The sequence below is a fragment of the Pholcus phalangioides genome, unplaced genomic scaffold (assembly GCF_987345545.1).
Source record: "Pholcus phalangioides strain wild (caught in Gottingen) unplaced genomic scaffold, Ppha-v1.0 ptg000031l_1, whole genome shotgun sequence".
Lineage (NCBI taxonomy): Eukaryota > Metazoa > Arthropoda > Arachnida > Araneae > Pholcidae > Pholcus > Pholcus phalangioides.
The window spans coordinates 5964407-5978238 of record NW_028301621.1 but is presented as its reverse complement, the minus strand read 5'-3'; the positions used below and the strand labels follow the sequence as shown (position 1 = coordinate 5978238).

At 36.2% G+C, this 13832-nt stretch overlaps 1 protein-coding gene across 1 annotated transcript in view; it reads left to right on the top strand.

The window, feature by feature from the left end:
- Positions 1 to 13533, top strand: part of LOC149067048 (acetylcholine receptor subunit beta-like 1) — a 30416-nt gene extending 16883 nt beyond the window's left edge. Inside the window, exons 2-6 of the mRNA XM_089252939.1 lie at positions 7143 to 7279; positions 8974 to 9018; positions 9267 to 9376; positions 10661 to 11732; positions 13277 to 13533. Coding sequence (XP_089109065.1) covers positions 7143 to 7279; positions 8974 to 9018; positions 9267 to 9376; positions 10661 to 11732; positions 13277 to 13447 — 1535 coding nt within the window. The 3' untranslated portion in view covers positions 13448 to 13533. The remainder of the gene's footprint in view (positions 1 to 7142; positions 7280 to 8973; positions 9019 to 9266; positions 9377 to 10660; positions 11733 to 13276) is intronic.
- Positions 13534 to 13832: the final 299 nt, after the last annotated feature.

Here is a 13832-nt window from a genome sequence, read left to right as displayed (position 1 = left end):
GAGTGCTCTAGTTCTATGGACATCTTTGCTCTGGGTACCAAAAGTAACCACATAATTTTTTCCCACCATATTTCGCATGAAAGCTTTTTCTCTTCACAGCTCACCGTGCCCCCTACTTTACTACTTGCCGTGGCCCCCTTTTCATCTGATTTTCACTCGTGCCCCTCCCATAAAACAGCCCACGACCGCAACGGAGCCATATGGCTCCAGGTTGAGAACCACTGGTACACGACACGCGCAGAAGAAATCTGTGATGTTCTCATAAACATTCTAACAGGTCAACGTGTTTTTTAATTTTCACGCTGGTCGTCCACTGGAAGCGACAGCAGCCGACATTGAGTCATATGACCAGGGGGTGTCTGATGCCGTCCACTAAAAAGGACTCTTACGTGCAACTCAGTTCGCGACTGCACTCAATGCATAGGAGTGTGCTCGTTTATAATCTTGAGGAAATATTGAAAAACGATAATATTTAATCCATTGCTACTTGTCATCACAACCCATGAACGGCGATTATGAAATTATTAGCTTCCATTTTTACCCAAGAAATGAGAGAAAGAGTCTAAAGAGAGGGAAAAACGGCGCAGGTGAGTAGTTGAGAAAAAATTTAAACATCTTCACTGCATCTGCACAAAAATGACAAGATGCGTCAAATCCCGATTCAGTGGGATTCGTTACTTGTCTGCTTTCGTCACTCTCTCAAGATCGTTCGCAGCGTGTGGATGACGTTCTCTTACTTTCTGTACAATGGATGAGTCTTGCGGATAGAAACGACTGCGCGTGATTTGTTTAGCGCTTCTACTGGCTTCCAGTGGGGACGCGACGCGAGCATGATTTATAATTACGGATTTAACTATGTAAATAGCCGCACACTTCAAGAGCAAAAAATTATATTCTTTCTATAACACACGGAGAGATTTATGTGCGAATGATCTGATGAAGACTATTGGTTCCCATAAACCCGTTTTATGTGGTCCAATGAATCGAAAAGCAGAAGGCAATTTGCTCGTTTTTTGTGTGTGTGTGCGCGTACGTGCGTGTTTTTTTTTAATTCCAGTCGTAAATGCGAGCCGCGATCTCCTCAGCAAAGAAATCTTTCCATAGAGAGCAATCAGGTCGGTAACATTTAAATTCATACATACACCTACGTACAAGCAACAGCGTTTCGATTATTCACTTCTGAATTTGGAATATAGTTAACGGTCCTCCTGTAACACAGAACACACACGCCTTAAAACGATCTTTTTTATGTGAGGGACAAAACATATACACACGTACACAACACTTTATGGTTTTCCCTCAATAGATGTGCTGTAGGAGAGTATTTACGAGTTGCGTGTGTAATTTAGTAGCTATAGTAATTGTGTGCACTTGGTCAATGTCACAAAATGTTGAAAATTGTAGAAATTTTGTTTCAGAATATTTTAGGATGTTTTCGTCAAAGGCCCAGTACACAGGTTGGTTCTGATTAAATTGTCCTTACTTCGAGCCCTCTGGAGAGTGAACCATTAAAAGAAACACCAAATATGATTGATATGCATTCCAGGCAATGTGAAAACAATTTTACAGGCAAAAATATATATATATCGTCATCGCCCGCAGAGGATAATTTCTGATCGCTTACCATTGTAACCCCCTAATGAATTCCTATGGAATGAAAGTGGTTGGTGAGACACGTAGGGAAAAAAATATTGGTTCCTCTTCTTACCTATGCATGCACCATCTTATGTACTCACGCATACGCAATCTGGTGTCCTTAAAAAACTATTTTTATGGGTTATTTTTAAAACATTTATTTTCATTTCATTCAACCTCACAAAAGAAAACTTCAGTTAATATCCAGCTCGGAATCCGCATCCGCACCAATAAATTCAAAGTTTTTAATATATAATACGCGGAATGCATGCGCATTTACCGTATATACTCGTATATAAGCCGACCCCCCAACTTCAGGACCACCAAAATCACAATAAATTGAAAAACCGTGTATAAGCCGACCCCAAAAACTCCTTACATTTCAGAGAAAAAAAATTCTTATATTTTCATGCAAAATGAATAGCTTACGGAAATTTACAACAGAAAACGATTCAAACTTTTTAAACCGTTTCTTCTGAGTCTGCAAGCTCATCGTAATCCATCAGATCATCATAGGGGGTGCGGCATCTTCGTTTTTATCCTCATCTGGGCTGTCATCGCCATTGTCACTTTAAAAGAGGATATCATCTTCAGTTCCGTCCATCGCATTGTTGATGCAACACTTTTTGAAAGATCGGATGATAATTTTGGTGGAAACAGAATTCCACGCCTCATGTATCCATTCAAGTATGTATTTCTTCAAGGCACCACTTTTTTGTAGTTTCTTTATCTTTGAGAGGCTTGTTAATGCTCACATCTAAGACTGTATAATCAACGTTAGCCACCACCAGCCAATGATTTCGATTTCTTTGCCTCGTCTTTCACATTATCAGTTCTGTGGGGTTTGAACATATCTCATACCAATAATACCGGTTTCTCGAACACTGTTACAAAAATGGCTACTGATTGCAGGGGTCGATATTTTCTCATAAAAAACTGACCCGAGTATAAGCTGACCCCCCCCCCCCACTTTGGGAACGAATTTTTCCACAAAAAAACTCGGCTTATACACGAGTATATACGGTAATTACGATAGTGTCAAAATATCGACCGATCGTTGAAATTTTAATCCGATCATTTCCTGATGACTTTTTAATGTGATGATAATACGTCATGAAAACCCTATTGTACATGCGATAAATTTTCATACGCAGTGCCATATAAGCCCTTATCGATAGTTTTTCGAACAAATCGCTTTTTGGCAAATAAACTGCATCGGATATAACGAACTCTGATTTAACGAGTTTTTCCGAAAATCCCCGAAATAACTCCTATAATTAATTCTTATATGACGAATACTGAAAGCGGATGTATTGAGAAAACTTGTTTTTCAATAACAAATTTTCCAATTTTACCCCGATATATTGAACTCTCATTTAAAAAATTCTACGATCGTACCCTGATATACTTGTATAATAAACTCCTATTTAACAAACTTCACGATAGTTACCAGATATAACGAACTCTCATCTGACAAATTCTTTGAATTTACGAATTTTTAATCACAATTTGCAATCGTTACGTCATGAAATTCATTAAACTGGAGTTCAATTATATCGGCGTGTGGAAATATTTATGAAACATACTAGGCGCATTTAGGATTTTTTTTTTCACAGGGAGTATATTGTAACCAAGGGGGGATATTATACCTAATCACAGGTGAAAGTGATAGATTTCAGCATTTATAAAATTTACCAACGACGCTTGGGTGTTATGTATAATTGCCGGTAAAACTGATAAATTTATCCAACGTACCGAGATGATTGGCGATTATGCATAATAACTGATTTATTACGTTTATCTTAACATATATACTTTAATTAGAACTCTCTGTTCGATACAAACTTGCTCCTCTCGTATTCAATCGCACAAATCGGGTTGTAATAATTTCTTTCGCATTGAGTTTCTGGATCGAGAAGAAGTTTGTTTTGGTTCATGTTTAATTACAAGAATAACAGTTGTTTTGAGCCTAGGAATGCAGTTTTATTGATTTCGAACACAATCACGCTCTCAGTCACTAATTGATTGTTCTCATCAACGAAGAAAAGCAGTCGGAGTCTCTGATTGAAGTCGATGCATCCATCTACTCGCAAGAGCAATGCATGTTAGGAAGGAAACTTTTGTATACACTTATACAGTTTCATTCAATGCTTTCTGGGTCGAATGGGACATTGACGGCCGTGAATTCTCCATATCGTTGTCCTTATTTCATTTTTCCTTTCCTGATATCAAAACTTTTCTATCAAGCAGAAAAAAGGGGAATGACGAAACCAACTCTAATTATTGATCTATCAGATGCATCTGAGTACTAAATGCAATCAGAAAACATCGTCCGGAAACTGAAATTTGTTTCATCTTCAAATGATAATAAAACACGCGCATGTATACCCGAACGTCCACTGATTATTTTTTTGGGGAAATAATGAGATCTTTCCTCGAGCAAAATATAAATACAAACAAGAAACTTTTCGTGAATTAGAGCATTCCAGCACATAATACGGTCAACCCTCGTTTAATACTAATTACGAATTAAAATACCCGTAATTAAATACTCATTTAATATGAATTAAATACTTGTCCCGTGGGTGGTATTGGAGAGTAATCTTCGTTTAATCCAAATATCCTGTTTAAGATAAAATAACAATTAATTCTGAAACCTAATTTTTCTCTTCAAGATTTCTCTCTGGGAATTAAATCAAATGTAATGTACAGGATCATTCAATAATAATGGGTGACACAGCCTTTGTCCTTCCGTGTATGAATCACATAATTCGACTGTGATCTGCAGCTTTGTAATCATTTTATTCCTCTATCCTGCTTCGTTATTTGCATTTGCAAGTGATCCTTCACCTTTTTTCCCCACCCTCACCCCTAGTGCAATACGACTTACGTTCCGGCAACCCCCTAAATAAACAGTTTTCTATTCATTATTTTTTCTGTAACCAATTCAATAAATTACCCCTGTGTATTGATTAATTTTCATATAAACTCCTATATTTATTATTCAATTCCTTTATCGGCTAGTTTGAATATTTAATTTTGGCTTTTTTTAATTAATTCAAAACCTAAACCAAAAAAAAAAAAGATGCTGTTTCATTCAAGATTTTCTAGAAATTTGGGGAAAAGTTACAATGAATTTTCTTCACTTATTGATTTTCCAGCGGGTACAACAATATACAAATTGTGCTTTAAGTCCTAACTCGACCTTCAAGCGTTCGTCGTAGAAAAACTTTTAAAATTTAAAAAATGCTCGAAATGTGTTGTTCCCTATATTAGCTCTGAGAGTGTGTCACAAAATAAAAAATCTAAATTTTTTAGACATCTATACGGACTAGGACGCATTATAGATGTCAAAAAGTGGGGTCCATGGAACACAGAAAATTAAGAACCCCTTGCTTTTGCAGTCAATTGTGAAGATACAAACTTCCTTCGACCCTGTATTCATATATACATAGCTTGTATACATAATACAAGGCACTTAATTCTTTTATTCTAGTATGAATTCAAAACATGAATACAAAAATATAATAAATAATATAATACAATAACCTAATATAGTCAATTCGCGTCAGGTCAAACTCCGATAACCCGAATATCTATTTTATCTATTTAAATCGAGATTTTCACTCAGCCTCAGAACGTTTTTCGTATTTTAATACTCAAATTTTCCCTTAACTCGAAGCTTTCTTCCTTTAAATAGAAGTTATCGCGAATGAGAAAAATTTTTAAATTTTTCATTTAGTAATGGAATGTGGCATTTTGCAATAGAATTTAGCAGATACATTTGTCTTATTCTAAAAAATGAATGATTTTCTCACGAGAAAAAGACAAAAAAAGTCTAAGTTCACTGCATTTTTTCACAGAAAATAATCTTATACACGCTTTATTTATAATTCGTTTCATCTATAGGAGTATTATGCGTCCGTTCCCATAACACAATATGTGTGTTTAGTTTATCTCTGAGTATTCTCACTCAATAATTAAATACGATTTATTCAACTGATGACGATCATTCACTAGCAAGTCGGATAAATACTGATTTACTGCTAATTCGTAATTGGTTTATCAGTAATGACTTACAAATAAATGTAACAAAAACTAAGTTTATGTACTTCTCTTCAATAGCTAATGTAAACTTCAACCATAATCCGATATTCCACAGTAATATAATTGCCGAAATATTTTCACTTGTAACTGCCAGTCTCGAACAGGTTTCCACGATTAAATACGTAGGTATTCATATCGATTATAACCTTAGAAGGAAAACTCATGTAAAATATTTGCAAAATAAACTGCCTTATCTAATTTACAAACTATATTACCTTAAACCATGTATAGATCACTCGTTCATGTTAACACTTTATTACTCATTATTTCATTACTTGCATTACATGGTTTGACTATCTGGGGTGGTGACTTCGTTTCAAATCTTACATCAATAATAAAGCTCCAAAAAAGAGCAAGTGACTTTTTAAATCCTTCAAAACAATTTTTTCACAGTCTTGGAATCCTTGCCTTTTACGTCAGCTTTACTTCTACAAATCTACTAAAATTATTTCTAAACGACAATTTGCTTTGCCTTTAAACAGTTCTCGTTCCTCAAATAGATTTAACAATATACACTCGCTACCACTTATTTACACAACTCTTCTAAAGAAGCATTTTACTTACCTCATCCCAAATTTTTCAACTCTTTACCACCTGATATCTTGATGATATAATAAATATATGACTTATTTATTCCTTCATATTACCTTTCAAAAGACACATGAAGCGATATATTCTTTCAATCAGTGACATTGAGTGTTTCTTTTTAACTGTCATATGCTCCTTACTCAATTAAATTACGAATATATTCGATCTTACGCATTGCAACATTATATTGATTCTTATTTGTACTCATCTGAAAACCATGCAATATATATCTCATATAGCTGCACTACTTGCTGTTGCCAAAAATACTACAAATCATGAGAAAGTTTATTGATATTTGATTTTTTCCCTCATATTAACCACCACAAAAAAAGGGGGGAAAGAAAAAGTTTAATTTTAAAATCCCCTTCTTTTGCGTTTTTTTATTTTATTTTTTTTTTCCGTTTTAGTTTGTTGATATTATTCACTAATAAGTAAGTGTTCATTAGTATTCATTATAAACTTGCAATGTATCAATCAGTATGGAGACCCCTTGACTGATTTTTTGGCTCATCTTGTATTTTATGTAACAAAATGAAACAATAAAATGAAATTCAATTGAAAAATTATAATAGCTTATCTTTTCGAATTTCTTTATCTCCAGTAGTTGTGATATTTTTCTAATACGATATTCGTAAAAATTGTGGTTATTTTAACAAATGTTTCTTTTTCCCACTCCGAAATAGAAATTTCTGATAAGTCGAACACGATAACTCGAAATTCTTTCGAATTCAATGGAAAATAAAATAAGTTGTGTTTTATATGAAGCAGCGATTATTACAAACGTGCTAACACAGTTGTATTTTTTTTTTCAGTCATGGCTTCTGAAGACGAGGAGCGACTCGTTCGAGATCTTTTCCGAGATTACAACAAGCTCATCAGACCGGTCGAGGTCATGAACAGGACCGTCGAAGTTCAGTTCGGCCTTTCGTTCATTCAGCTCATCAACGTGGTGAGGTTTTAATTATCGCATATTGTGTTTCATGAAGAGCATTCGAAAGAAATCATTTTTACGGTTGAGTATGTCATTAAAGTAAACTATGGAAAATAATCAGAAAAAATAAATTCAGCTGTGACTGCTTCGGATTATTACGTAAGTTAATAATTTCACAATACAGAAAGCAAAAATATTTATAGTTTAAACAGCTCTTGTAATCAAAGAAAATGCCAGTTTATAGAAATTGCGACTACTGTAAGCACCGAAAGAAATTCATTAAATGAAAATTCATCGAGGTACTGGTGAATGAAGATTACGTTTCTTGTTGGGTTTTTTTTTTTTGCCATTTCTTAGGAGCTAAAGTACACAAATCTTAAATTGAATTGCACTTGTCATTATAAGTAGCAGAAATCAAGAACTTCAATAACCAGTCTTAGAAAGTTTTTATTCAAATATTATAGGGTTTTTGTTCTTTCGGTACAATGCCAAAGAGACAAATTTTATTTACTTTTTTTTTTTTCTTTTCTTTTCTTTTTTTTACTTCACCGAGGCTGCATAAAAATTGAAATTAAAATATTTTCCCCGAATATGAGTTCATAAAAGTTAAATAATCACAAATCGATTTTTCCAACCATATACATTTTTCATATTTTACCAAAATTTTAGATTGAACATAGAATTTTTTTTTCCTTACGGCTGCTCATTCACTAGGAAACGTATATTAACATACAGGGTGTCCTGTAAATGTTAGAAGGCCCTTTATCTCATCAACCATCCGTCGTAGAGGTATGATTCCAATTTCAAAAATGCGCAACAGGCATTAAAAAATTACCCTGTACCAGTTTTGAGTGAAAGTACAGTGTGCAGCAAATCAAAAATTTTCGATTTGATCGAAAAACAAATAAATCAAAATTTTTAAATGGTCCCCCCGTGCTCTCACTTCCAATTAGAAAGTTGTTGCCCCATCTCTCTTGATGACAACAAAAAAAATCATGTTTCTAAGTGCAATATTCACAGAGATATTCGAATTTCAAAAAATGCAGCAAGTTTTGGGAAAAAACAGCGTTAAATGCGGGTAAAACGGTTTTTCCGCATTTAACGCTGTTCTTTTCCAAATTTCCTCCGTTTTCTGGAATTCAAATATCTTAGCGAATATTGCACTGAGAAACATAGAATTTTTCTGCTGGCATCAAGAGACAGGGCATCAACTTCCCAATTGGATGCACAGGGGAGCAGTTTAAAAATTTAGATTTCTTATTTTGTGACATACTGTATTTCCACTCTCAAAACTGCTACAGGGTAATTTTTGAATGCCTGGTGAGCATTTTGTGTATAGGAATCATATTTCCGGGACGGATGGTTGATGAGATAAAGGCCATGCTAGCACTTACAGGACACACTGTATATGTAAATATAGTGTTTTAGTTCTTTTTATACATGTCATCGACGTTACTTTTTTGTTGCATACAGTAGGCCTACTTTCGGGTCAGGGTGCCTCTAGTACACTATTTCACCCTGGAGAACTCCCTTAATTCTGTTAAGATGGCTCTGGCTATCCTCTCTATCCAGATTTCTCCCCTGGAAATACAGATACCTTCTAATACGTTCGTTTCCCCTTGCGTTTCCCCATGAAATATCATTTTCACTGATAATACGTTGGGTTTTGTTTTTCAGTCTTTTGTAGCTTATATTCTTTTTTTTCTTTTTAGAACGAAAAGAATCAGATCATGACATCCAACGTCTGGCTGCAGTTTGTAAGTATTGTGTTATACGTACCATGGAATGAACTAGCTTTGATAGAGGGTTTTATAACATTAGAAGTAATTAAGAAAAATAATAAATAAGCAATTATGTAGTATAATTAAGGCATTAAATGTTTTTTTTAATTTCACCGATATTCAAAATATCTGTACATCATTAGTTGCATGTAATTGATGGCATGATAAGAATTATATGAACACGAATATCAATTGTTTTTGTCGTTATTTTCACTTCGTTGCAGTCCTGGTACGATTATCAACTCAGGTGGGACGAAGCTGACTATGGTGGAATTAATGTTCTCAGACTGCCTCCGGACAAAGTGTGGAAGCCAGACATTGTTCTCTTCAATAAGTAAGGAAATATATATTTTTTCAATTAATACGAGTATTCTCCGTGTACATAAGGCATTCTTTAATATTACAACGTGAATGTTTTTCCCGAGTTCAAAATATTAGGCCAATATATGAGACTAGCTATAATACCCGGCGCTGCCCGGGTTTTCTACAATGAGGCTTTTTTGGATCACGTGATATCTCCCTCTTTCTTTGAAGGACATGCAAACTGTGTTAACGAATATGGCGACTTCCTGCGCGACTCATGAAATAAACAAATCTATATTTAAAAAAACGTAGAAATGAATATATTTTTTCCTTTTTTTAAGGAGCGCGCGTGCGATCTCCCCCCCCCCCCCTGAACTTCAAGTTATCCATCTGCCTGTTTCAGCTTCCAAAAATGCTTAATTAATGCAGTGGAGTTTTTTTCGATGTACTTTTTACGGGTCCATAATTTCAAAATATCCTAACCCACATGAATTTATGCAGTTGAATATCAAAAGACAATACAGAGACATTAATTTTCATGCTTGAGAAGATGTAAATAAAAAGTTGAAATCAATGTTAATTTGCATGGATATCCAACTCAAGTAGGTTCAGCAAATTACTTCATATTTAATCTCCTGGGCTTCGTATATCTCTAAGCGACCTCAATATTTGAAAAATCGAGAATTCAATACAATTTTTTAAATTATTGATGTGGGGGGAAAACCCCGCCAAATTTCCGCATTTATACAGTAGCATCGGCAATTATAACACTGATTTCTATGAGGATCACCCTTTTCCTGACCCTCAAAGCGATGATGGTGATGATTATGACGTCTATTCAAAAAGCCTCATTACTGAGAGTATGAAAATGTGGTAAACCATTATAAAGGCATAAACTATTATACATATACTAACAGGATTAGAGAAGTGACAAACCGTTGTAAAGGCATTTGCACGTCTGAAACGCATAGGGAACCACGGTAACCAAAGTAAACGTTCGGAAAGTGATTGTTGAGGCCCGAAAACCATTGTTGCCCAACCGTTTTTTGCCCATTTGGGGCATTTTCCCTGCTCTGACAGAATTTTAAAGTAGCCTATCGTTCAAGTCGGGTCCCATTTGGTATATATGCAAAATTTGGTGACGATCGATCTAAAATTGTAGATTTGTGTAGATTTGTACACACACACACACAGAAAATCAATTTTATATGTATAGATACAAAATTTGAAGTTTTGAAAAATAAATGTCTCAAGTTGTTCGTAGTGTGATAACCACAATATAATTTGTTCCCGTTTTTTTTTTATTTTACTGCAGTGCCGACGGCAACTACGAAGTTCGCTACAAGTCTAACGTGCTGATTTATCCGAACGGTGAAGTGATGTGGGTTCCTCCTGCGATCTACCAGAGCTCATGCACCATAGACGTGACGTACTTCCCTTTTGATCAGCAAAAGTGCGTCATGAAATTCGGCTCTTGGACATTCAACGGTGATCAAGTGTCCTTAAAGCTGTACAATGACAACAATTGGGTGGACTTGTCGGATTATTGGAAGTCCGGCACCTGGGACATAGTAGAAGTACCCGCGTTTTTGAATTACCACAACCAGTCCAAGAACGGGCAGCCGACGGAAACGGACATCTCTTTCTATATCACGATCCGTAGGAAAACTCTCTTTTATACGGTGAACTTGATTCTGCCGACAGTGCTCATCTCTTTTCTATGCATCTTAGTGTTCTATTTGCCTGCAGAAGCCGGGGAAAAAGTGACCCTCGGCATATCGATCTTGCTTTCCCTGGTCGTCTTCCTGCTGCTGGTGTCAAAGATCTTGCCACCGACCTCTCTCGTTCTTCCGCTCATCGCCAAGTACCTGCTTTTTACGTTTCTCATGAACACGGTGTCCATCCTGGTCACCGTGATCATCCTCAACTGGAACTTCCGGGGCCCTCGAACACATCGGATGTCCAATTGGGTCAGGGTGGTGTTCCTCAAGTACCTGCCCATCATGCTTTTCATGAAGAGGCCGAAGAAAACGCGCCTGAGGTGGATGATGGAGATGCCCGGCATCGCCGCCATGCACCATCACCACCAGCATTACCACCACGGTGCCGGGGGGAACAACTCGCCCCCAGACATGATGAAGTGCGGGGGCACTTCCTATCACAAGGGGAGCGGTGCCACTAGCCCCAAGATGGACTTTGTGGAGCTGGCCGACGTCCACCACCCGAACTGCACAGTTGCGAGAAATTCGGCCGTCGTTGGGGCGGACGGACAGTTGCGCGACGTCGAGGGCGTAGATACCTTGTACCTCACCCCGGAAGCCTATCGAGCAACCGAAGCGATAGAATTCATAGCGGAACATCTCAGAAGTGAGGACGAGTACATTCAAGTGAGTTAATATAATCATTTTCTGACAGCAGAGTGCGCATTAAAAAAAAGCACAGGCCCATATCCAGTACCTCGCGTGGAGAAAAAAAACCGTCCTTCCTTATAACTGATTTTTTTCTTGAGATATGACCGCTAAACAGCCCATCGGATAGACGGCTTGAGATCTTTCTCAAGAAGAGAGAGATGAGAGACCCTTTTTATTCCACATTTAGCATTTCTTCTTTAAAAAAAATCATGTAACAATTTGAACAGGATGAAGAAAAAATTTGTACATATATATATATATATATTTCTTTTTACCTATGCATATAAACATATACATAAATTCTCACAAAATTTCTGCAACAGATATTATAGCTAGCAAAAAATAAAATAAAAAGAAAAAAGAACAAACATCAACAAATGAAAAGTAGGAAAGAACTCGAAATCTATTACAAGCTGACAGATATAATTCAAATTCATCAATTAATAATTTCGGCGAAATTTTCAAGATAGAAGTCCAATTATAATCCTGAATATTTGAGATACCAGTATTTTTAAATAATCGCTTTCTCTGAATGTCCCACTTGCAGCACGCAAACATGAAGTGATCACTTGAATCTTCAGAACTGCAAAAATCACAATTAGCCGAACGTTCCCGATTTATTCTGAAAAGATACCTTTTGGTTGGGGATCTGTTAGCTAACAACCAGTAGAATAATATCTCATATTTGCGTCTTGAAAAATGATGTGAAAACTTTTCAATTGATTTGAAGAAACCATCAACCTGAGGGTAATTTAATTTATCCCTAATGAATTGGTAAACATGAAGTTTCCATTTATATTGGAGCAAATTCAGAACATCTTCCACACATGCATATTCTGGAGGTGGAGTGACAGGATTGTTAGAATTTCATTGTATAAGATGTTTTTGTGTCCTGGTGACCAGACAACAGATATTGAATTATCTTTATAAGAGACATGTGCCAATGCACAAAAAGTGGTTAAAATGACAGAATGAGATTTAAGATTAATTGTAGATAGTGCTAAGATGGCAGATTTACTATCGTTAAACACTCCGCTTGCACATTTGCTCACTCATTAACTGCCTAACTCTTTGCTCACTTAGGGCGGTATTCACCGACATGGTTTATAGTCAAAATTTTTTGGTAAGAGATCGACACGGATTGGTTAAATTCACGATTTTAACCAATCTATGTTGATCCCTTATCCAAAAATTGTGACTTCGGTTTAAATCACGTCGGTGAATACGGCCCTTACTTGCTCATTAACCAACTCCCTGTGTGACTAATACTTCCTCATTTATTCACTCACTCACCAACTCATGCACTCACTCACTATATCACTTTATCGATGAATTTAGTTATCTGACGGTGAATTTTCCTAGTGATGAATTGTCATGTCGGTGTGAACAGTTGTCGGTTAATTTTCCCGCAGTAAATTGTTGGCGATGAATTTTCCTCAATATTTGGACTACTGTTCGAATTCGAAAATGAAACTTTCTATATTTCGCTAACTGTTGTTTTTTCTCTCTCTTACATTTAGATCCGCGAAGACTGGAAGTATGTTGCAATGGTGATCGATCGGTTGCAGCTGTACATATTCTTTGCAGTAACGACGGCTGGGACAGTTGGAATCTTGTTGGATGCTCCTCATATCTTCCAATACGTAGATCAAGATAAGATCATCGAGATTTACAAAAAGAGATCGACCTGAACGGGTTTTTTTATTCCCCAACCTCGACGTTACGTTTTGCCTTCTCTTCAATCGCAAAAAAAAAAAAAAGAACTAAAAGTGCTAATGAAATTTGCGCGAGTGCTTCAAAAGAAGGAATAAGCAAAAACGATCGCGTGGACATTAAAAAAGAAAATCTATCTGTCAAGTCTGTCTCTCACACTCTTTTTCGATTCCTTCCCTTCCAGCGATTTCTCGAATATATCATAATAACTTTTGTTTTCTCTTCTGATGATCTCTATACGACATCAGCGCCCGACGAACATTGACAATTTGCCCATATTCATCTGGTTGACTTAGCATTTTTTTAAAAGTAACAAGAAACAATGGCGTTTTCGATGGTTTCGAATCGCGTGTTATATCGCGC